At 35.8% G+C, this 24,723-nt stretch overlaps 2 protein-coding genes across 10 annotated transcripts in view; one reads left to right on the forward strand and one right to left on the reverse strand.

Moving 5' to 3' along the window:
• Positions 1–988: 988 nt before the first annotated feature.
• Positions 989–24,723, reverse strand: part of LOC117230819 (conserved oligomeric Golgi complex subunit 1) — a 113,369-nt gene continuing 89,634 nt past the window's right edge. For 3 of the 5 annotated variants that reach the window (XM_033488658.1, XM_033488655.1, XM_033488657.1), the window contains 9 exons: positions 4,820–5,042; positions 4,458–4,625; positions 4,098–4,383; positions 3,821–4,022; positions 3,324–3,740; positions 2,340–3,243; positions 1,987–2,266; positions 1,692–1,901; positions 989–1,254 (listed from right to left, as the gene is read on the reverse strand). In XM_033488658.1, the coding sequence (XP_033344549.1) occupies positions 1,138–1,254; positions 1,692–1,901; positions 1,987–2,266; positions 2,340–3,243; positions 3,324–3,740; positions 3,821–4,022; positions 4,098–4,383; positions 4,458–4,625; positions 4,820–4,953 (2,718 nt within the window). In that variant the 5' untranslated portion in view covers positions 4,954–5,042 and the 3' untranslated portion in view covers positions 989–1,137. Of the gene's footprint in view, positions 1,255–1,509; positions 1,560–1,691; positions 1,902–1,986; positions 2,267–2,339; positions 3,244–3,323; positions 3,741–3,820; positions 4,023–4,097; positions 4,384–4,457; positions 4,626–4,793; positions 5,043–24,723 lie in introns of those variants that run through there. The other 2 variants (XM_033488659.1, XM_033488660.1) reach the window with 2 other exon arrangements.
• LOC117230817 lies at positions 5,512–14,570 on the forward strand. Of its 5 annotated transcripts, none has more exons than XR_004492871.1 (19): positions 5,512–5,923; positions 5,998–6,185; positions 6,261–6,437; positions 6,511–6,650; positions 6,738–6,934; positions 7,018–7,148; positions 7,261–7,371; positions 7,455–7,769; positions 7,841–7,934; positions 8,010–8,085; positions 8,163–8,426; positions 8,501–8,683; positions 9,146–9,298; positions 9,398–9,531; positions 9,605–9,940; positions 10,025–11,750; positions 11,883–12,608; positions 12,937–13,099; positions 14,219–14,350. XR_004492871.1 is itself a non-coding variant. In XM_033488652.1 (18 exons), exons 1-18 carry the CDS (start codon positions 5,666–5,668, stop codon positions 14,431–14,433), a joined length of 5,424 nt encoding a protein of 1,807 aa, XP_033344543.1. In that variant the 5' UTR covers positions 5,512–5,665; the 3' UTR covers positions 14,434–14,570. The 5 variants fall into 5 exon arrangements, 3 of the variants coding, with proteins under 3 accessions (XP_033344543.1, XP_033344545.1, XP_033344544.1); XR_004492872.1 differs by lacking the exon at positions 14,219–14,350 and adding an exon at positions 13,360–14,197; XM_033488652.1 differs by lacking the exon at positions 12,937–13,099 and having other exon boundaries at positions 14,219–14,570.

Here is a 24,723-nt window from a genome sequence, read left to right on the forward strand (position 1 = left end):
CCACATGTACATATGTATACGACTATATAACTTGCGCATGCAACTCGTATCTAATGATTGAAGCGCTTTACTACTCAGTGGACAAACTGAGAAACTTTTGCCGTTCGCTAGGAGCTTTACCCCACCACGGGAGTTGTTAGACATGTGTATACGAGCGTACTTCCAATCGTGCTGTTTATCTTCTTCCAATTACTGTAACGCCCTCTCTTCTCTGTCTTTATCACTGTTGGCGGCGCCAGCGACGCTACAGAAATTTGAAACGACGCGTTGCGCTGGACGATCAAAATGGTACTGAGCTCACGTGTCGCGCGGAGTATAATCACCTGGTCGAGTTCATGTTCGATCGGGAAATTTCAACTGCTTCGTTCGTTTTTCTCATTCAAGAAGATAAACAACTTTTATTCGTCTCTATCGTATAGGCTGTTATATCTGAAATTACTTCGGCATATGTAAGGTACGATAAAGTCGTGTTTGTTGATGTTTATTGGGTGTGAACTGATATTTCTTGTACGTTACTTACGGGATATTGAATAGTTGGATAGTTGTTTGTGGTTTTATGATGTTTTTGTTGGGTGAAAGTTGGACGATCTCGGGTATCGGTCGGTGACATTTAAATGTTAGTACGAGGGCGCGACGCCTGTGGTGCTAGTGTGCAGTGTTACCTATGTGTATCTGAACAAACGTTTTCAAATCAGATAGGCGGAATTTTATAAAATTTCAGTAGGTGAGTAAGACTTGCTCTTACATTACGAATATTTATGCATTTAAAACAGATTTAAAGGTACAAATGCATACAAGCTATATATAGTATTCGTTATAACATCTGACGAGTGAAACATTCTATTTCTTTGGGCATATTAATAAAGATATAAAATAGCATAAACATTCGTAGTTTATTTATTATTTAATATCTTACTATTGTTTACAAAATCTGAATATATAATAAACAATCGTACGATTAAAATTGCCTAAGAAACCGTAATAAGAATTTAAAGATTGTATAAAATATTTTATTCAATACTGACAACACTGTCAAAAAGGCAATTCAATATTATAGTATTTACATGAACATACCTAGCGCGTATATACATATACAGTAAAGTATTTACAATTTTTATATCGAATTAAATAAATAAATTAACTACTACCAAACCAATCCGAACCCATCGCTCCGAAAAATGCCGCTGCGCCAGATTTGATCGTAGCTCCAGTTGAATCACTTTTCGTATTTTCTTTGCTAGTGGTCTTTTTACGCTATATCAACACATATGAAAAATTGAATTAAATCTTGATACTATTTATGTGGAAAACTAAAAAATTAAATACATTATTATATTATATCAACCAATATATATGAACTTCAACTAATATATATTATATTCTACAACATTATATTATTTGCTATAACAAAAGCTACATTTCATATAATTAACACATCACAAGCATGTGCTTCGTTAATCTGTTAATTAAAAAACCATATAAGCGGAAAACGTAACATCGTTTCCTTACCGAGATCAAATGCACGAACTATCTTATCTGAATACCCTGGCAATCTAAGGCTACATACGCATTTAAATGAAACAAATATTCATAAATAGGCGATAGGAACAATTTTATAAACTAATATTTAAATGGAATTTAAAGAGATATATCTAGAAAGTTTTTAAATTTAAAGGTAAGATCCCCCCTACCTGTGTCTTTTCTGGCATGGGTACGGTAACAAGTGGCAAATTTCTTGCCGGAGCAGTTACTGTTAAAGGCGGGAACCATGGCGCTCCCGTACATAAAGCCAGGACTGAAGGCAAATCTGATTTCACGCCTTCAGCGTTATTGTATTCGCTTCGTGCTCCTAAAATTGTGTGTAACTGTTCCAAATGAGGTACTAGATTTCCTAATATGAGCTAATATCAAGAAATAAAATGATTATAATGTGTTTATATACATATATTGATTAGTAAAATATTTTCGAATTAGACAAATATTCACCAGTGATCTTTGAACACTTTTCTTTACGTTAGTATGAATGAAAGGGTTGAAAACATCGTAATCGAATGGATCGATTTTTGATAACACACTGTCACAAGCTTTGGTTGATAAATCTGACAGAATTTTATTTTCACGGGGTATCATAAGCAGACTAGAATATTTTATATCAAATAATACTTGAAGGGCTTGCTTTTGTGAAAGTCTAGCATTGCCAGGTGCAGTTAGATAATAATTTAATAATTCCGTCACAACGTCCTCTATAATTTCATGCAGCACTTTCCTATGACAAAAAATTAAAATTTTAGAAATGTATAGAATTCAATTTATATAAATTTCAATAACACAGGACTTACTTTGGAAGAGTGTGCGGTATTACTTTATTTAAATCTTTATTAATAGCAGTTAAAAACTTCTGCAGTTGTATAGATGGTTGATATGGTACTAAAATTTCTGACTTTATTCTTCTGCCCTCTCCAGAGTCCTCTTCGATGATCACTTTCTCCCATTCTGATATAACTAAATGTATTGGATAACCATCTAGAGATTCCTTAGATATAAACCTTTCCCTATGCTCACTTATCTTAATTTTATACGTTTTAGCCCAAATTGACCAAACAAAAGTACTTTCTTCTTTCAATTTATCACAAACCGACTGCCATCTGGCATTTGTAATAGTCAATCCCGACACTTTTGAGAGTGTGAAACATTTATTTAAGTTTGAACTTAACGTTGTCAATGCTAAAAGAAACCTTGCTGTTATAACAGCATTTATATCACGTTGACCATATTCAGGCTTATTATTTGTACACGTCTTTGCAAAATTGATAAAATCTTCGATCATACTGATACTGACAGTTTGCAAATGTTCTTGAATCTCTGCGCGATCAGAAAATGAATCCGAAATTAAATATATATTTGTAGATAATAAATTGTCCTTGATAGACATTACGCGTTCTGTTTCATATAAGTATTGTTCAAGATCTTCGAGCAAAGCGTGTAAACTTGAGTCAAAATTTTCGCACAATTTGAGAATATTCGGCGAATATCCTTTGGTTTTCATTAATAGGGATCTTTTATTATCTAGGCCACCATTTTTGGTGAGCTTCTGAGGAATATCACTTGGAGAGTCTTTCCAGACAAACCATCGCAAATCGTGTTCTGGATACTCAAATTTATCATGAATCACTTTCCCCAATAGTTCGATTATGTCAGATTTTAACGCAATAGTAGTTTCCATCCATTTGTCGTCTATGATACCTAATAAAATATTAACAGTGTTACTACTTTCAATTCAGTAACAATAAATATATTTTATATTGTTTGTTTGTGTTACATACGTTTTACTCTGTGAGATATTAAAGGTTGAAAAAATTCCACCCAGAAGGTTATTCTTGGAAGAGAAAGCTCCTCCCATATCGAATTCCAATTCTCAGGCAGATTAATGCTAACAGCTTCTTCACGAACGTAATACAAACCTTTTATGGATATTATTAAATCGAGAAGTTTCGTAATCTCGCGATTGCAAAACTCAGCTACCCATTCGAGCCAAGATTTGATACTTTTTTGAAGATCTGGTACACAAAAGTTTTCAAAACTGTTTGCGGCAAATGGTTTGTGCTGTTTAATCACAAGAGGAAGAAATTCCTTTAATAATTCTTGATTGAAGTCCAACTGGGAGAGCAAAGAGTATGCTTCTTGATCTTGAATTTTTGTTAAATATTGTGAAACAAGACCACCTGATTTTCCGTCTGAATCTGTAATTAATTAATATTTAATACTGTATCATAGCACAATATGTTCTATATTTATATATCATTTATATATCATTACATACTTATGAAGCAAGAATAAATTAAACTAATTGTTTGAATCAATATTTCAATACATGATTTTATTTTCTTTTTAACACTGTTGTCATTTTCGTCTGTAACAACAGATTTAACTGCATGGTTACGCAATGATATTAATTTATCCAACAAATCTGAGAATGAAGATCCATTTAACAATACAAGTGCTGCCAGACAATTTGCTATGCTCTAAAATGAAATTTAATACCTTATTAGAAGGATAAATTGTATAATGGAACAAAATTTTATAATAGGTATACTAACCCCTGATTCTACACTTAATGATTGTAACACATTATTACATTCAGTAAATATGATATTCTTGAATTGACTAATAACATCCCATTGCTTAGACACAATTGGATACTTAAGTGCTAAATCTGTATTTCCCACTTCAAATAACAGGCTATAATTTATATGTTGAGCTACCAAATACAATTGTGTAGCAAATAATAAATCCTTGTTTTCAATATTCGACCAGATATATTGGGGTATGTCCATCAAGATTTTTATTTGAATGATGACAGAATTCTGACTTGTTTCAATATTTCTGTAAAAGAATATAAATATCATAAACAAGAAAATTATGTACTTTATTTTTAAAAAGTTACTATAGAGAAATACCTATCATCTTCATTCTGAACTGAATCTATTTTAAATCCAATAAGGTACTTTTTCTGTAATTCCCTAAATTTGTCCTCAATGTTAGTTATCCTTGAAATAACTCTCTCAGAAGTTATCTTCATTTTCCCAATTGTGTCTGCAGCCAATATAAGATCACGGTACCTTTCCCTAAAAGTATTTAATCGCCTAATAAGTACACTAGTAGATCAGATTAATAACCTTTTAGCAGCAATAGATATACATATAAAACTTTCTTGTTTAACAACTGTTTAACAACTAAGCAGATACATGAATATCAATTTATATAGAAAATAAAGGACAGTAACAAGCAATTACTTTAAGTCATTAAAACAGAACTTTACCCAACCAAAGTTCTAAGCTCGATTTTTTTCCTGTCACTCTCATGTTGAATCTTCTTCTGGATCCCCTCGATCTCCTTTATTGTGTACTCCTCGAACAATTTGTTAATGTCCAAATCCAAGTAATTCGTTGTCATTTTCTTGACAATTCTCCTCCACGTATCTTGATGTTCCCACGTAGCAAGGAATCGGCTCGTATTTACATCGCATTCTTATCTGCAGTGTTCTACAAAACATTGTCAATTATTAATCGGATACCAGATGGCGCCACATACAATTTCCTCCTTGTCTCAAGCGATAATGTAAGGCACATACCTTGCCCCCTCTTTTTTCAATTCTATAATAGAAATTCAAAGAAATTACTGAGATAACTCCCATTTATTTTACTCTATTATGCAAACAACTATACATTTCAAGCCATTAACGAAAATCATTCGTAGAGAAATACATTAATAAATATATTAACATTATCGAAAACAAATATTCGACTGCACCTAATTTGCTTTCGTATTTAAATTCCTTACGATGTGCCTGAATGTCTAGTTTTTTTCATTTTAACGAAATGCTCGTTTTTAGCGAAGGTTTTAAGAAAAGATCTAGTCGATCGAGAACGTGTTATGGCGAACACGTTCGCACGCAATCGCCGAAGCACGTCACCTCACGACGAGACGTTGAACTATGGGATGAGCACGCGAGACGCCATATTGAGCGAATGTTGATTGAATGCAGCTTAGGTGTTTACGCGGTTCCAAGAAAAACCCGTGAATATACGCATCAATTATCGTTCAGCCCGATTTAGGTATCGGCAAACGATAGGTCGGTGTGGCAGCGGTATCACGCGACGACAGAATGAGCGGCAGCGACGGCGAGGACGGTCAGTGCAACGGGACGATAGAAAGCAACGTAGTAGCGATGGATGACGTTCTTGTTAAGAAACACACTGACGACACTCTCTGCGATGGATGTGTTACCGTCGAAGGCGATTTCACGCGACAGGGAAGCAAACGGACTATTAATTACACAGAGGATGCTGTTAGCTCTCCCGTTGTTGCGGACTCGATCCCTGTCGCGGACTCGATCCCAGTCGCGGACTCGGTTCCTGTCGCGGTATGTTTTCTTCTAGCGAACACCGTTTCATCCCGCATCAACAATCGTCAACCACGAACACGTTCTACTTGCAGAGCGTGACACTTGACGAAAGCGTAGTGGATGAGTTTATCAAGGGCGCGAGGGTTTCCCATAGCATGGAACTGAATGCGATGCAAACGAGGCCTGAGTCGCTTGTCGAAAGTCCAAGTACCGCTGTGAACATAGACAACCCTTTCAGGGGTAAGGAAATGTGTTCATGCGATGTATGCAAAGCAAAAAGGTAATTGTTGTATTGTCAATGAATGGGGAGTGATCCGGTACTGGTGGATGGCATTAACGGTTAGCTTTAACGCAGAGAACTGCTTAGAGAGGAGTTACATAAAGCCATGAAGTTCCAAAATTTATGGGCAGAGTTACGTCAACATATAAGGGGTTCCTTTAATGTTGCCTTAGAAGCTTCTTGTTTCCTTGGAGGTTTAGAGTTTCAACAAACTCCATTTTCAGCGGATGATACGCACAAGATCGTTTTGCAGTAAGTTTAATAGTTGATGTGAGGACAATTACTGAGTGTGATTTATGAAGCTAAATATAGAATTTTTTTTCAGACTGTGTAAAAGGAACCCTCATCAATTATTTATGAGACTAGTAAGCCTGGCACAGGAGTTTGTTGTAGAAATAAAAGTTCGATTATTAAATCTTTTACAACATCTTAGTGTAAATAATTTACCAGAAATTTTTCTTATAGGTTAATATAAATATAATACTATACCTGTAATTAAATAATTTGTCTCTGCTAGTTGATGCAAATAGTTCCATGTATCTCTTTTTATAGGCCTTTTAGATGATTATGATGCATTAATAACAACAGCTGTGAAAATTTCTGAATTTGTAAAACTTTTAAAAGATCATTTGGGCAAGTTCAATTATAAATTTCCTTTACCATGGGCTGCTTTTATTAAGAAATTGTATCAGATTTATATATATGATGATCCATTTATACAAAATAGTTTGTCACCTTTTATTGGCCAGGTAAAGGAACTTATAGTGTTTTCATATTTTAATTTATTTATAATGTCCAATAGATGCTAAAATACATATCTTATGTTTTACAGTTAAAGAAAGTTTTGCCCTTAAAAAGCTCGGAATACCAGCGTCTTTTCCATCGGTATTTATGGTTTGAGAAAGAAATGACAGTAATTAGAGATCTATGGGCAGAAACTGAATCGTGGATGGACAAGTACAAGTAAGTGATTATATGAATTATATTTTAACAATAACACAACTATATATCAACTGATCACAATCCCAGGAAAGAAAATCTATGAACAAAGTTTCATAAGCGGTGCGTATTTCAGTGCAGAACAAGCATGTCGAATGACCCATCTTAGGCAAGTAAGGGAAGTGTTCACAGCAACTAGGAAACTTATGGAACCGCGTATGTTAAATAAATGGACCGACGTTGAAAAGTATGTTCATATAAAAATAAAATACTGCATATTGCCTTGTATATATTTATGAATCAATGGTTTGATGTCTTCTTTTATTGCAGTGAATTGCATGAAGCGAATGGCCAACTTTCGATGATTACTTCACAAGAAAAAGTTGGCGTATCAGAGATAGATAGCAGGCCTTTAAGTCCTACACCGGATTTAAGTTTGGATTCACCCATTATGCCTCCAAGTATCGAGATATTACAAATTTTATTGGATGACTGGAGCAAGGTTGTAAAGTCTTTACGTCAGAAATTATCTGATGTAACAGACGCACAACCGACCACGGACATTTATACTAATGGACAGGAAGATTTCTTTGATTATGCTTGCGCGACTTGCCATTTAGTACAGTCTGCAATGAGATCAGTCAGGTACTTCTTATTATATCTATGAGAATTATAAGCATTTTGAATTCTTATTAATCTATGGATTCTTTTTAAAGGGCTCATATTGAAGGAACTTGTTTAGAAAATAATATAGAAGAAGAAAAAAGCTGTGAATGTCATATGTGTATAGGACCTGCGATATCTTCTAGTGTAAGACTATTTTTGTTTCTTTATTGTTACTTTTTTATTAATATAACATCAATAATTAACCGAATTAACTTACAGATTAATAAAAGTGACACAGAAAATATACTATTACCATTAGAAAATCCTTTTCCACAACTTACAAATGGATTCTTAGGTAAAAATCCTTACAACATGGAAAATAGTGGAATTTATGCCAAATATATTATTTAATATCATTTATTTTTATTGTAGAAGATACAGCTAATTTTTCGGCAACGCAAGTAAAGAAAAAAATAGAGGATCTGGAGATAAAGGAAATAAAGAGCGACGGCAATGAAATAAGAAATGAAAATGAAGATGTTGATTTAAGGGCGCCCGATCCACAACTTTGTTCATGTGTATATCAGCACGTGAAAGAAATAACAGAGAGAAAAGTGGTGCTAGAAAATCCACCTTGTTTGTGTTTACTAAACTCCAAACGGAAAATATGGGACACTTGTCCATGCCTAACAAAATGTAAGAGCAATAAAGTAAAAAGAATCTTATTTTTTATTGCGATAAAAATCTTGATATGTTTTATAATATTATAGCTGTACCTGAACCAGTTGCACTGAATGATCATCCAAAGCCACCGTCGCCTTCTATCGTGAAGGCTAATCAGGAACCAAATAAACCTGCAGTAAAAACTGGTTCTACGCAGTCTGCTCAAACACAGACGAGACATTCTACAACGCAGACACCGAACACCGCTCACAATCATACAACGCATCAGGGTAAATATACATAATGAGTCATTACAGCTTGTAGAGTCAAAATTAAAAATTTTTGTTTTTTCTATTGGAAAATGTTTACATACCAATGAAAATACTGTGGTACAGAATTTAAGTGCCATTTCCCTTCCTAAATAGTTATTAATATTGCTAGAAAATGTAGAGAAAAATATAAATGCCAATAAATTCAACATTTAATTTTTTTTATAATTAACAAGTGGCACATACAGGGTTGTTCTACAAATGTACTTTTCTTTTCCACGAACTTGGACTACATTAGTCTCCATATTCTTCCTTTGCCTCTTAAAAATTTTTTTCTTGGCACTCAGTGTTTTCTACAAACATTTTTCAATTAATAATCATTTAGTGTTCAACTTTTTAAGTACTCGTCGAAATTTAAATAATTTATTTTTTTTAATCTCACGAGCTTATATGTATATACGTGTATTTTTTGGACTTCTATAGGTACCACTCATTCACACACACATGGGTCCCTTCCAGACTTGGTAAAAAACACGGGTCCTACCCATAGATCTCATAGTCACAGCAATCATTCGTCGCACGCCTGTCACAAACAGGCTAATGTCGAGCACATTAAAAGAGTCTCATGCAACGACTGTCAGTATTCGTTGAACTATTTTTAAAAATTTTTATTTCATAATTATTTTTTCATTTTACCAGAAAAATAATGTATATGAAATTTCTGCATCATTTTAGTAAGTTCCGGAGATGGGGATTGTTCGGATTCCGGGAGTAGTCAGGAAGATTCTTGTTCTACCAGCAGTTCCGCGCAAAGGGATTCCAGTAGACATTGCGACTGTTGTTATTGCGAAGTATTTGGCCATGGAGTTGTAAGTAGTCTTTGTTATTTGGAGTTAACATATAACCTACTGCGTTATATTATGAATGAATATTTTTCTTCAGCCTTCGGTAGCACCAGTTAGTAGAAATTATAATGAAATGAGAGAACGGTTACGGCAATTACTAACCAAGAAAAAAGCTAGGAAGTGTAAATCAACGTGTAGCCCTTCAAAAAGTCCCTCAGAATCGGTGGTATCTGATACAAGTACAGAAACGAAGGCAGCGACAAATGCAGCCCCGAGATTGAATACTCCAATTTCGACTGTTCCTGCGATACAAGTGGATCAACGAGATCAAAGAGATCTGGAAGAGTTGCTTGAGTTCATTGAGGGCAATCAGAATGGAAAGAAAGATAATAATAAAAAAGCCGAGAAAAAAGCTAGGCAGAAGCAACGTAAGGTGAATATAAACAGAGGTTAATGTTTTATTTTCTTTGGATATTTGCGTAAGATTAATTAACTTTTGATCATTTATTTGTTACAGCTGGAAGAAAAGCTTAAAAGAGATAGGCAAGAAGCAGAAAAATTGAAACTGATAGAGCTACAAAAAAAGACACCGGAAGTAACGATCACCGTCGTAGACCCGCAAAAACCTGTTCCACAAAGATTATTACCTCAGTGTAACCTACCCGAAGTATCTATTTTACCTACGTCACCCCCAGTAGCATTGCCGACTGTAAAGCAATTAAGTAATAAAAAGAAAGACAAACAAGAAGTCTGTAGCAATAGTAGTAACACTAGTAGCAGTAGCTGTAGCAGCAGTAGTAGTAGTACCAGTAGTATAAATAGCAAAACGAAGACTGCACCTGTGAATACCAATGTAAAGAACAAAAGTATTAGTAAAGCGGAGAAATTGATGATCTCTGGTCAGGTGAACAATAAAGCGGCGATCAAAAGCGATAAAGCTGAAGTTAGCAATAAAAGTAACAAAATACAGACAAACAATAGCAATAGCACAAATGTGAAAAATAACGCAATGGACAAATCACTGACTGTCGACTTGGATGATAAAAACTTGACGAAGAAAGAAAGGAAAAAATTGAAAAAGAAAATGAAAAAAATGGAGGAGGTGAAGGCAAAAGAGGAGGCAAAGAAACCGGTTCAGGCGGAGACTCAACCGCAGATCGTAACAATTAAGAGAGTCATGGAGTCTAATAGCGCGGAACCGACAGTCACGATCACGTTGAAAGGTCAAACACCGGCTGAAGATAAAGTTCTATTCACTTTGGTGAATGGTCAGACGAAAGAAGTAACCGGCTTGAAACTGGAGAACGAACAAAGTCAGAACGTCTACGGGAAGAAAAAGAAAACCAAAGCAAATAATAATAACAACAACAATAATAATACTAGTAATAATAACAATAATTCGTTGCAACAGGGAAACAAGCAGCAGCAAACGAACAATTCGAAACAGCAAACGCAGAATAAAATTTGTGACAGCAAGAACAATATGAAACAACAGTCGAACAATGAAAAGAGCAAAGGGAAGCAAGTAGACGAGAAAAAGATTCAGCAGCAGAATATTACTGAAATAAAAACGAAGTCTAAGAAAGATAAGAAAAATATAGAAAACAAGGAGAATGTGCTGCAACAGAACGTCGTAAATAAGAATAAGAATCAATCACAGAACGTAAGTGGAAAGAAACAGAATAAAGTTAATACCCCACCTCAAACTCCAGTTTCGCAAAAGCCATCACAGAACTTCAATATCAATATTGACAACAAAAAAGCGAAGATACAGTCACAAGAGAGAAATGGGCAATTGAGTTCCAACAAAAGCAGTAAGAACACATCTGCTAGTATTACTATTAAACAAATGAAAGGCGACAACCAAAAAATTCAAAGTAAATTAATAAATCAGACGACGATTAAACAACGACAGGAATTGCATTCGGCATCCACGGAAAGAATTAATTCGCCATTGAGCAGTCAGTTCAAAGATATTGGCGCAAATTCGAAGATTAACATAGAGAATTTAAAACTGCCACCCGGTATTACGATAACTAAAGTTGACGCTCCTGCGAAACCCTTGCCAATCAGATCAGCGCCACTGCCTAAACCAGTAAATCCGCCTAAGCAAACTACGATAATTGCAGCACCGATGAGCGGCGTTCAATCAAGTTACGCGAGTTCTCAGGCGGGTGGTAATGTAATAGTAGTGGACACTGGAAAATTGAAGCAGGATCTATTACCTAAACCGGCAGAAAAAGGTGAGATAATAAATATTGTATATTCTATTTCTAATATTTCATCTAACTTTACTAGTTGTTTCATAGTATTTAATAATAGCTTATAATAATATAATTATATATCTTCGTAATAATAACGATATCTTATCCTAGATGTTGCTAAAGAAATGCAACAAAGTCAGAGCACTACCAACAAGAAGAAGAAAAAGAAGAATAAAAACGGATTAAATTCTAGCAACACGTCACATCAACCAACAATGCAAAATAATGATCCTTTCGTGAACGATCATGCTGATGAGCCTGCCAGAATACTTCACAACCCAAGTACCAATATGGTAACCATAAGGAACCCGGCGTTTGGCCCGATGAAGGTGCCACCTACCCAACAGGCGGCAATCATAAAAGTATCAGAGAATGGTATGGTCACCATTAGGAGTCCTGCGTTGCAACAGGCGATCAACGCAGGCCTTACATCCCCTCCAAAGCCAGATTACATCGTGAAAGGTGATCTGTCGTCGAAAACGTCGATGGAAAACTCAAGCTTGAAACACACTAATGGCATTATCCCGTCGAGTTTGGCGGAGCTGAGGAGCAGACTGACGCCAGACTGTACGACTCTAAGTGGCTTGGCTAATATACAAATCAGTAAAGTAACGAATGGTCAACCTATACCGGAGAACGGAATCAACCTAAAGGGGACTAGCGTGACGTTGACGAAAGTGAGGACGGAGCCGTGCATGGAGGATGTGCAGTGCGCAAAAACGGCGGTTCGAGAAGCGATAAACGCCTCGATAGCGGCATCGTCTAGCGGCAAGAGCAAGAAAAAGAAGAAGCGCGGTACCGGCACAAGACAATGCGGAGATGACTGGAACCTCGTTGGTGAGAAACAACAATAATCAGAATTTAACATGTAAATTTGCTTCTTTCATTTTTTTGTTTTCCTTAACACACACCCGGGCTGCATTTCTCGCTCCCGGTATGAGATAAAACTGTTCTCTTTTTGTTTATTTTTATTTTCTTCTTTGTCTTCTGTTTCTATCTAAAGAATGAAAGATTAGCATATACTATAAGGAAACATTGATTAGAGATAATATGTATATATCGTATATAGCCGACATGTAAAAAGTATTTTAAACAATTGGACGTGTAAGATCGTTAGGCTAAGTCAAACTGACGACGGTTTTTCTTTCGTTTCGTTTTCCGTCAGGAGTGGACAGTGTACCGCGTTAGGACCCAAGTCTCGGTCGCAGGCTATAGTTCGAAAGAGAGAAAATTTAATCGAATGTACCGGGGATGTGTACACTTCGGGATCTCCTCAAATTGGCCGCCACGAATTTCTCGGGGGATTGTCCGGAAGAGAACTTTAGCCAGTGAGCACTATCTTTTCTTTATTTTCCTTCGCGCGCCCCGACTTCATGTTTTCTGTTTGACCAATCAGGTGACTACTGATCCATCGAACTTTGTATTGTAGTGATCACATCCGCCACATAACAAACTACTACTATTTGATCTTAGGATAGTTTATAGTCCTTTCTTCTCCTTATATTTTAGAGACGTCTCGTTTACATACATCTTTTGTATTATACTTCCTCTTGTATTGTATTATATTTTTTCTTTGTTTCCTTTCTAGTTACGTATCCTCGAACGATGTAATAAGTCGCGAGACACGTTTCGATGCTGAGTATGACGTTTTTAGAGAGAATACGTCGCGCGTATTAGACGATTAGATGTGAACGGAAGCTTTTAATTGATCTTGTATTAGGAAACAGAGAAAAGGAAAAAGGTGAAAGATAAAGAAAAGATACGTAGATCACTCGAGAGATTGACGATCTATCAAGTTCGTTGACCATGACAACGAGTTCTACATATGACTACTATTTATCTAAAATTACAAATTGTGGTATGTTTGACTAATCCTAAGTGATCGATAACAAAGTATACGAAATCGTTTTTTGATAACGCATTTCAATAAAATTATGATATTTTTCCAATATCACGATCTCTTATTTCTTGTTCTGTTTCGAGAACCGCTATGTTACCAAACAATCGAAAACAAGCCGTTGGCATGCTTATGGATCACGTGAAGCGTTCTCTTTTGTCATCGCCGACAACGATGTCTTTAGAAATTGACTGGTCTCTTCAGTTCTTGCTACGTTTCCTCTCAAATCATTAATCGAAATTTGCCTCTTGCTCTATTTCATACGTCTTATCGTAATTCCATCAAGATTCTATCTATTTTTAAGTTAAGTTTCTTTACTTTTATTCTATTCAAGTGTTATCGCTATTTATTTATATCTTTATTGCATACCTACAATTTGTCACAGTTCAAATACATTGAAATCAATAATTATTAGAAAAGAAAGATAAAAACTTGAAATGCGAGAAATTCCAAAGAAACAGCCAAAATAAAAAAAAAAAAAACAGACTTTTTCTCCATTACCCTGCGTTAGGTCCATCAATGTCTAGTATTCAGAGCGTGTCTTTTGCAGAGAGCGTATTCACGCCCAAAGATATAGACCTCGAGGACGGGGAAATGGACGACGCGGAGCGTGAACTAGAGGCGTTCAAGAGGTTTTGCCTGCAGTCAGTGCCGCCGCCGCGCAAGGAGAAGGTCAATCTCAACATCAAGGACATCGTACTAAAGAAGAAGTCATCCTCGTCGTCGTCCTCCTCGGCGGCTGCCGCTGTGATAGCCGCGAATTGATTTCTCTTTCGACTAACATTAGATGTCCCCTATCACTACCACTATCGCCACTACCATTATCACGGCTGCTATGGTCGCGCAAGCGCGTGTGCGTGTGTTGTTGACCTCACACGGAATTAAAGAGAGATTTTGAAAACCGCTGGATTCTTCTTTTCTTTGGATAAAACAAAAGGAACCTTTATTATAGATCAGACAATAATATATTATACTATGTTGTTAAATTGTCTGCTGATCATCTTCTTTGAGGATGTACAACATCTGCTCGACGAATATTGGTCTTAGTTCTGAAGAGATATTCGTATCAACGCGTTATCCGTTTACGCAGCACGGTTGATTTTAACTCGTGGGTGCGCACGCCGGTGTACACGCGTAGAGCCGATCTCGAGGCCGCGATTTACCATGAAAAATAGTTGTATCACGTTTTTCATGCATCACAAGTAAGAAAGAACACGTATCATGTTCTTTCGCGTGATTAGCCGTTAAGAGAATTCCGCTATTTTTGCCACGGCCGATGCGCGTGAACACACGACGAACCGGAATCAATCGACGATCTTACGGGTCCTGACGACAGAGTCGCGCCTAATTGTTACGAACGATCATCATACGACAAAAAAAGATATGCTACGAGACGAACGAATAATACAAGGACAGCCGCAGTAGTTCGGCAACGACGTTGGCAACGTTGTAACGAGGAGGAGTGTCGGCGCCTAGTCGACTTCGTATTTTTAATATATTACTTCACGGGCGTACTATGTTCGTGTTTCTCCTCTTCGGTATACGGAACAGACGAACAGCGAAAAATTGATACTAATAGGTAGAATGTTCGCGAGAGAGAAAGAGTGAGAGTGAGAGTGAGAGAGTGAGGGGTGGGTGACGCGTGGCATTTTTCTCGAGACACAGCGAGCCGTAGATATATAATATGTTATATAAATATAAAGTGTATGTATGTATATGTATATCTATAAATATAGTAGGAACGAATTTTCCCGTCGAAGAGGTCGATATTGTAAAAATAATGGCCCAACGACACGTAATCGCGAGAACGATCATGGCGGCTGTGACGCACATAGTGCCCGACGCAAATACCTGCCCGAATCATGGATCGATCAACCGAATCGTTTTCTCTGTGTGACCCAGTAAAGATCGATAATGACGCGAGACGTTTCTCGTCGCATCGCGTCGCCACGATCGTCATCGCCAGCTTAAGAGCACAGTTCTTGATCGACGATCTTATTGTCTGATAAGCGATACCATATTACACACGGAGACACCTTTTCTCTTTGAATCTTTCTTTTTTTTTCAATAAAAGCAGATATGCATTTTTACCAAAGATCTTGCTTTTTTATGTCCTTCCTTGTCTTTATAGAAGAAACGGTATTTTTCTAACGAATTTCAAGCAATTTGTCTCAGTAACGTTGGAGATTTCATAAAAATGGAGAGGTACGAGCTTGGAAACTGAAAAGTGGTTTATTAGATAATTTGTTACATCGTGTGTCGCGTACGATTACCAAAGATAGAATTAATTTAAATATATTTCCAGAAACTGGTACCTTCGCCGCTTTCTCTTTAGTATAATACTCTGTTCTAAATAATTACAAGTATGTTCGAGAGTTTCGATAGTTTACAACGTTCCAACTTATTTCACTTTACTTTTCTTTCGCTGTTAAGGCGCTCACCAAATCGTCCAAAATCACATGTAGACCCCGATAGTGCTGCCTTATAGCATCCTAAAAAGATTATTCAAACAGTTGATTAAGAAATCACGTACATATATATTTTCATTTATCCAAACGTCAAATAAACGAGGATCGTTCTAAACATATGTTCTTTCAATTATGTATATTGATGTAAGAGCGTGTAAGAAACGATGGACACCAAGGAAATCGACGTAATTACTAGAGACGTTACTAGAGACATGCCATTAGGAATAAACAACGAGACTATACAGGGATTTCGTGTAGTCACGATCCGTACAATTTGTATGCATCGCGGAACAGATCGATCTGACATATTCTCGATGATCAGGCGCCAGATCGGCGGCGCTGCGATTTCTCATGCCAGCGCCGTTGCCGCTATCCTCAGGTGCATGAATTATTTCACAGGGCGGGACGTTCGCTCGTCGATGGATCGAATCGAGGCGACACGCTATACCGGGTTTCCGGTTTCGCGGAAAATGCGACTCTCGTAGCAGTGTTGCATAACTACGAATGAGGTCGCTGCTCTCGATCTGTCGTACGATTTTGAAACCAACTTAATTCGACATTTTCGTACACGCGTCGATATTTGGGACGCAATTTAAAATTATAAAACACGATTCGCATTTTATTTCAATATCTACTGGATTTAACTGTCTCTGATAACGAGCAATTTACGAAGTCGATTTGATTTAAATTACGATACTAATTATTGTATTTCACCATCTCTGTAATTCTATAATTGCCAGGAATTTATTAATCTCTACGTAAAGTAATTCAGAGGTATATATCCGGTGTAACTATATTTATTTGCCATTTATGAGGATCACTAGCTCTTGGAATGGTAATCAATGTACTTTCATAAAGCAAATAAAGATATTGATTACAGAAGATTAAATTATTTGTAGTGACATATTTCACGGACTGTTTAGCTATAAACAAAACAGACGAGAAATATAGACGAGATTGTCGAAACATCACAACTATTAGAATGTTAAGTAACTGTTAAGTAAACTTGATCGTCGAAATTACCGTTAGAAACTGTTACTTCACTTTGAATTATGATTAGATAACGCCAAGTTCGAATTCGAGCCGCTGAATCCAATGATTGCATAAAATTTCGAAGGTACAAGGATCTCCAACGGAAGTTAGCACATTGTAACGAGCTAGCGCCGGAAAGGAGATCAACGATGCGTGGAATATTAGACATTGGCATGCACCTTAGCGTAGATATTCGCATCGCGTGCAACCGCCATGCACCCACGCGCATTACGCATTACGAATTTACGTCAGTCGGAAGACACGTTAAGTCGTTGACTTATCGGACACTGTTGGACTAACCCTTGGGCTACTTCGGTGTTTGTAATTTTAAAAGAGAAGAGGACAATTTCGAAAAACATGTATTAACCTCCTTCCTTTTTTCTTTTTTTTTTTTTTTTTATGAAAGAATAGTTTCCGAATTTTAAATTAAAATAATTAATATAATTAATAAATTGAGTTCTTTGAAAAATTATAGCTCGTTGGAAGATTCTAAGAAAAGTATGAAGCTTCTTATACTTCTCAAAAGTATTTTTTATTCGCGAAAATTCCTTTTTATATCGATACAATTTAGGTAATGGAGAAAGTGCTGTATCTTGCGAAAAGGATATAGTTGGAATTCTAAAATAAAATGTTTGCTATTAGATAAGAAAAATCGATGATGCGTAAACCGAGTCTATATAGCGGCACGTTCGTGGCTTTAATTACGGTTATCTATGCACTCTATAAGCCTGTCATACATATATGACGTATGGTAATATGTAGCGGTCTTTCTAGTTAACATCCGCTGCCGCTAGATGGCGCAACTGTTCCTATAATTCACGCGCTAAACACATCTAACGGATGTTCAAAACCTTCCCACTCCTACTTCAATAAGGCTTACTTTAAAGAACTTACTTTACCATTCAAGATCGACACAATTAAATGAAACGACGCATATATTACAGCTGAATCATAAATCTCCAATTACTAGAAATTTCAACATACAAACACAATACATAATACTTTCCTCAACATTCAGAGTTCATATGAATAATTCCTTTTCAATAAATGAATTTCTATAAAGAAAAAGAAAAAGACCAGGTTTTAAATTTCCACAAAATGTTCATTTTAAGAGACTTATCTTACCATTGAAAATTAATGCATATATACAAATTAATACATATATAACATATTATACAAACACGATACATATTACTTCTCCAAACACCCAAAATCCGTATGAATAGTTCCTTTCCAACGAAACAATTTCTTTAAAAAAAAAGTGCTCTGAATTAATTTCTACATAATTTGAATCAATTGCGACGTACGAAAATCCAACGATAAATAGATTAAAATGATATGCAACAATTTATACAAGCACACGGATATTAAAAGATACCTCGTTCCGCCCAAACCACTGAACAACGTTCGCGTTTAAAAGTACAATTAACGACTGCTCGTCGCGAGATCAAAACTTCGTTGGAGAAGAGGCGCAATGAAAAAAATGCAGAGGAGAGAAGAAAGAGAGCATCGCGAATGGCGTGCGGCCTTACTATTTCAAGCGAGATCAAACGAGCCAGATTTGTGTGCCCATCGGCATTTCTGCAGCACTGGCAAAGAGAAAGAACGACGTATTATTCGTAGAATGATGAACCGTCGCACTTTACATCGACTTTTCTCCTCTGTTCCTTTGCGAACACTCTGAGAGGAACAACCACTTCTGTTCCTCGTCTTTCTTAGGAACTTTCCCATCTATGTGTTTCTACATTTGTCATTAATCATGTTAGGTTGTTGAAAAAATGTTTCTTTCGTTTTATAAGAAAATAATAGACGCACAATGTTTTTCGTTTTATAGCAATTTATTGTATTATGCACGAACATAATAATAGAAATAGAACGAAATGGAACTCATACCTAATTCAATAAAATAATACAAAACAGAAATTGTTGTTCGTCTATCATCACCTTATGAAACGAAAGAAACTTTTCGGACAACCTAATACATCTCATTTTGGCGATTTTCTATCCAGAGAAGGTTAATTTAGTGTGTGACATATTTGTTTCACACAATTTCAAGGAAAATTCTTCTTAAAGAGGTTGCGACAATTCGAGTTGGAGGAGAATTCTGTATAGGCACATATATAGTATGCAGTGATAAATTAAAAGTTACTAGGATCTAGAGAATTCTTTTTGTAATAATACGTAGATCGCAGATTATTATGGAAATTTATATTTCTGTGAACATAATAACGGAATTAATTGTCTGATTTATGAAACGTTACGGAGGCTTTTACACTCTGCATATTTTATATATTTTTGTAAATTATGGATTTGCGCGATTTCAAATATCTCATAAATGAATACAAAAGGCCGCAATGTTGCGATATGTTATCTGTTCGTACGACGTACGACAAAAAGATATTCCTTCCAAAATCGAAGTTTTACGCTTCTAGATTACGCTACTTCTTTATTCCTTTAACGTACCATTGATTATTTACTGTTGAGATTGACCGACAAAAGAACGAGTGAACGAATTTCTAATAGAAAAATATTGAAATAAATAAAGGTATAAGTATAAGTATAATGTATAAGTTTATACTGATCCAGATCCTTACTCTTTTAGTGTTACAATACAATAGAATAGATCAGGAGCACGTTCATATATTCATAGCAAAAGGACATTAGCGAAAAAGTTAAGCTTATAGATCTAGCTAAAGATTACAAGGAACATAAATAGAAAACTATTTATTATTTCCTATGTTCCTATACGTTGTAACATAATTTATATTTCAAAACATAATTTATATTCAAGGGCACAATATTATGGACCTCTCCTTATTTACAATATTTTTGTCTCACTAAATTCTATTTTCCGCGTAATCGAGGTCTCCAGGTCGCGGATGTACATAAATAAAGATGTAGAGTTTTTCTTCAAGTAATTACTTCGACATTTAGAAATAATTATTCGTCAATCTTTCGTTTCCCGAATCGAGCTGAGTAGAACGTTCAATTTTACCCTTCAATTGATCCTCATCTATTAACGTAAATTGCAAAGAGCATAAGAAAATAATCACGAGGAAACAATTCAATTGATCAACCAACCAATGTAACTCATCAAAGAAACTTTTCTAGTAACTTCCACGCGTTCATTGGAGGGGAAAAAAACCTGTTGCGGAGCAACGTTTCTCCGATTCAAGATTCATAACGAAACGACGACCGGTTGCTTGGTAACAACTGGATTTAAACCGATGCACTCCGCTGCGCATTGCAATGCACTATTGCGGAAGAACAATTAACGAGTTCATTTAACCTGACTGCAGTGTTCCGCGGCTCTATTAGCCAGTTCTCAACGGAGACTTGTGGAATCATCGTATTCCGAGCTATCCGAACGAAAAGCCACGTGTTTCGCCAGCTTTTTTCCACCCTGACATTCCTCCGTTTCTTTCCGCGAGTCGTGAGCGCGACGAAACGGTTTTGCCAGCATCGGCAATTTACTCTTGTTTCGACGTAATCGTTGGAATGCAGGTGATGCATGAAGTGAAGAGCAATCTTGTGAATTCCAGATAACTATCGGACTTGAAATTTCTCTGGATAATGGACGAATAGCGTAATCGTTAATAAGAATGGTCAAATAACTTGTAATTTGTAAAATGTATCGGCAAAATTTTATCTCTCTTCATTATCGAAATAGTTTCTTTTTCTCGAGGATTGGTAACTTGGAGTTAGTCACTTGTAAAGTTTCAATAATAATATTGGTAAATACGCAAGATGACAATTATGCAAAAGAGAGAGAGAGAGAGAGAAAGAGAAGGAGATGTTATTAAATAGAACGATCGAATAACTCGCAATTTGCAAAATGCATCAGCAAAGTTTTATATTTCTTTGGTTGGCTGTTCAAGCACTAGCAATTTATTCTCCGTGACTTGTAAAATTTCCGTTAATGTATACTAGTATACAATCCTGTAAGAGATGCCGACATTATCCTTTTATTGTTCTATTAAAAAATCAATAATTACAAGTTTCCATGAAAAACATTAAAAAGCTTGAGTTTAACGCTTTGTAATAATTTTATGCTAAATCTTACGTACTTTAAAAAAATCAAGTAACGAATTATTGAACCATATCGATTTGAACCGAAGTTTACAAAAAAAAAAAAAGAAAAAAAAAAAGAAAAAGAAACCTAAGCTGAAAGATCTCCTAGAAATCCGCGTATGAATAAAAAATTTCACTTCCAAGGAACGTTAATACAGTTAATGATCGCCGTGGATAAACATCTGTTGGGAATTTAAACAGATAATTTCTCCGACGACAACCTCGGCAAATATCAGTGAACATTTGACAATTTTACGCGAAAGCGGCTCGCGTTTTATCTTCTTCTATCATCCGTGACATTCCTACGCTTCTTCTTCTTAACTTACCAGCGTGACATAACGACGATTTTGTCGGCCACCGTGCAATCCACCCTTCGTAATTTTAGCGCGTTCGCAGATCTATGAGCGGTGCCGTATAAGCGAGAAGCGATCGTCATCTGCGCTAGGGGGAAAAAAAAGGTACCAGGGAACGCGGGAGCGTGCAACTTCGCTCGACGCGGCTTTAGATTGCTCTCGAGATGCTACGAATGCTCCGCGCAACTCCCAAAGGGACTAAACAAACATTATTACTCGGAATTGCGATATTTTATCCAGCCAGACGTTTCTCCATGAAGAAACTTTTCAAGGAAGAAGGAATTCCTATGAACAGGTGCGCAAACTTGTAGAATTACCCCTCGATTTCCATGTTTCTAAATGGGAAAGGTTATTTCTTGCGTTACGAATACAATTTGTTCGTAAGGATTTACAAGGATTATGCAAGCAGCTTGATACAACGAATTTATCAATAGCCAGAGACAGAGAGTTTAAAATAATAGTTATTTTAAACATTTTTTTTTTTTAGAGAAAAATTGATTTTTATTCAAATGAAAGCTGGTCATAGATAAATGTCGAAGAAATTTCTCAGAAAAAAAAAATGGTATGATTAAAAAATATTAATTTTCAATTGTTCTGATTATGAATAATCATTATGGATGATTAAAGTATTTTTGGCAACCAGTAACCATTACCGACGGTGGGAATTTAATTTTCATTACCAATAAGCAACATAAACGACGGAAGTTTGTTTTGGTTACCAGTAACCATTACCGACGATACGAATTTTGTTTTGGTTACCGATAACCATTATCGACGGAGAAAATATTTTCTGGTTACGTTCGATTGCCTGTCATTTCGTTTAATTTGAGGTATTCTTTCAAGTTTCAAGCGAGACTGAGAATCTTCCAACTGTTGCTTAATTTGAAACTAGGAATCTAGTGATTAATTATTAGATAATGATATTTCTAGTTTCGTACTTGGTTTCGTTGGTAACATTGCTTTGATAAAGGTTCACACAAACGTTGTTTTGGATAACTATTTTCCATTACCGTAGGTAACCACATAAGCGTCAATTACTCGAATTCAAGTAATTTCAAATCTTGACTCTCGCTTTCTAACTAACTTCAGTTGTACGAACAGAAACTTGTAATTAAATGACCAAATTCAAGTAATTTAAATAAACGGGGCTTGGTACGATATTTATTGAAATATGTAGTAACTTGAAACGTAAAAGCGTTCGTTGTTCGATATTATTCATCGAGCAAGAAATTATGATCGAGCTCCAATAACGTTATTCATTAACAGTGTTAATTTTATTCATTGCACAAAAAATTGTTGACAGGAACGAAACTCGAGTAATAAACCTTTCCTGTATATGAACTAAAAACTCGATCAACATTAAACCGAAGGAATTTTATCAAAGAATTGCTGTATGTAAATGATCGTAAAACTAATTGTATTAAAATCAACAAACCTTACAAGGCTTATCGTGTCGATTTTATAGCGTCGCGTACTCACACACCACGTCGTAGTCACTTTATTGCGGCATAAAAGTTGCCGAGCGCGTGGGAAATTCGCGGGAATCCTGGGGACGCGGTTGTAAAACAAACCGGCTCGACTTTCGAAACGATCGATTCTCACACCAGGTTATTTCGCAATTAGATACAGTTTCCGAGAATCTGGTGAAACGTGACGAGAGGGAAAATCGCGTGAAAGTGGAGAGAAAATCGTTGCTCGAAGTGCGCCGAGAGCTTCCTAATCGAATGAATTCCAGATGAGGAGAGAGGAAGAGGTGAGACAAGAAAACGCGAAAAGAAATATGCCAGCAGCCATAATTCGAGACTAACATAATCTGGACAGCAGTTTGTTTGACGCGCTTCCTTTATAACGCTTCTATTTACGACTTCCTTCCTAGATTCATCACGGCCACCATAGAAAATTCTTAATCGTACGCGCGATTTTTCTTGTTACGTCCTGAGTTATGTTATTCGGATGTTGTTAGGTATGGTTTACCATGTACAAGTTTTGGTAAGTATAGTAAATTCAGCTTGCAAAGGACGGAAGTAATTACAGATGAGAAATGCGAGTATTTTTCATTCGGTAACAATGTTATAATACTAGCTCGTTCGTAATTTCATTATATCGTATAATTAGGATTATTCCTATAAGAAAACCATATATATATTACACATACAGAGATACGTATATATATGTGTGTTAAATCATGTGTTGTTACATAACCTTACATTTATGGTGATATACGCATATATACACATATATTAAGTTGTCCCAAAAGTTTCTTCCGTTTTATAAGAAAATAATAAATGCACAACACTTTTTGTTCTATTGGAACACGATGGACTATATATAATTCAATAAAATAATATAAAACAAAAAATGTAACACCGTAAATGTAAGGTTATGTAACAACACGTGATCTAGCATGTATATTACATTGTTTAATGTATGTATATAATGCATGTATGTATATTACGTATCTATGTACATATGTATGTGGATATATATATACTAGATCATGTGCTGTTACATAACCTTACATTTATGGCGCATGAATTTTCGCGAAGAATTTTAATGCACTTTGAGTTAATCATTTTTTTACTTCCGACGTCTAAAATCTATATCCATCGTGTGAGTTTCACGAAAAAGTCTAACGCAACTGAAATTAGTAGTTCTGTGACTCTTAACCTTTAAGGTAGATACATAACCTCACATGCATCGTATACGTTCTACTAGAAATTCCAGCACTCATCAAACTGATAATCCTTCAATTTCTAATCTCTAATATATTTCCATAATTTGATATCCATGTTGCAAATGTCACTATAAATTCTGAAGCTCCTTAAATCGGTAGTTCTTCATAATTCCTAACCTACAAAATTCCTCTATAATCTTACATTCACCGTACAAGTTTCGCTAGAAATTCTAACGCAGTTCAATTTGACAATTGAAAGGATTGCTACAACAAGGAGGTAATGCTACTTTCCAACAATTTAGATAAAACAACAAAACTTCAATTCTTTTTTTTTTTTTTGCGAACTCTTCAACTTCTAGTCTCCAAAATAACTTTACAGAAATACCATTAAACGAAGCAGTACATATCCTGGAATTATTCACCAGTGATCAGACAACATCCACGTACAACAACATAC

Source organism: Bombus vosnesenskii, unplaced genomic scaffold (assembly GCF_011952255.1).
Source record: "Bombus vosnesenskii isolate JDL3184/JDL3185 unplaced genomic scaffold, Bvos_JDL3184-5_v1.1 scf7180000013267, whole genome shotgun sequence".
In the NCBI taxonomy this organism is placed as follows: domain Eukaryota; kingdom Metazoa; phylum Arthropoda; class Insecta; order Hymenoptera; family Apidae; genus Bombus; species Bombus vosnesenskii.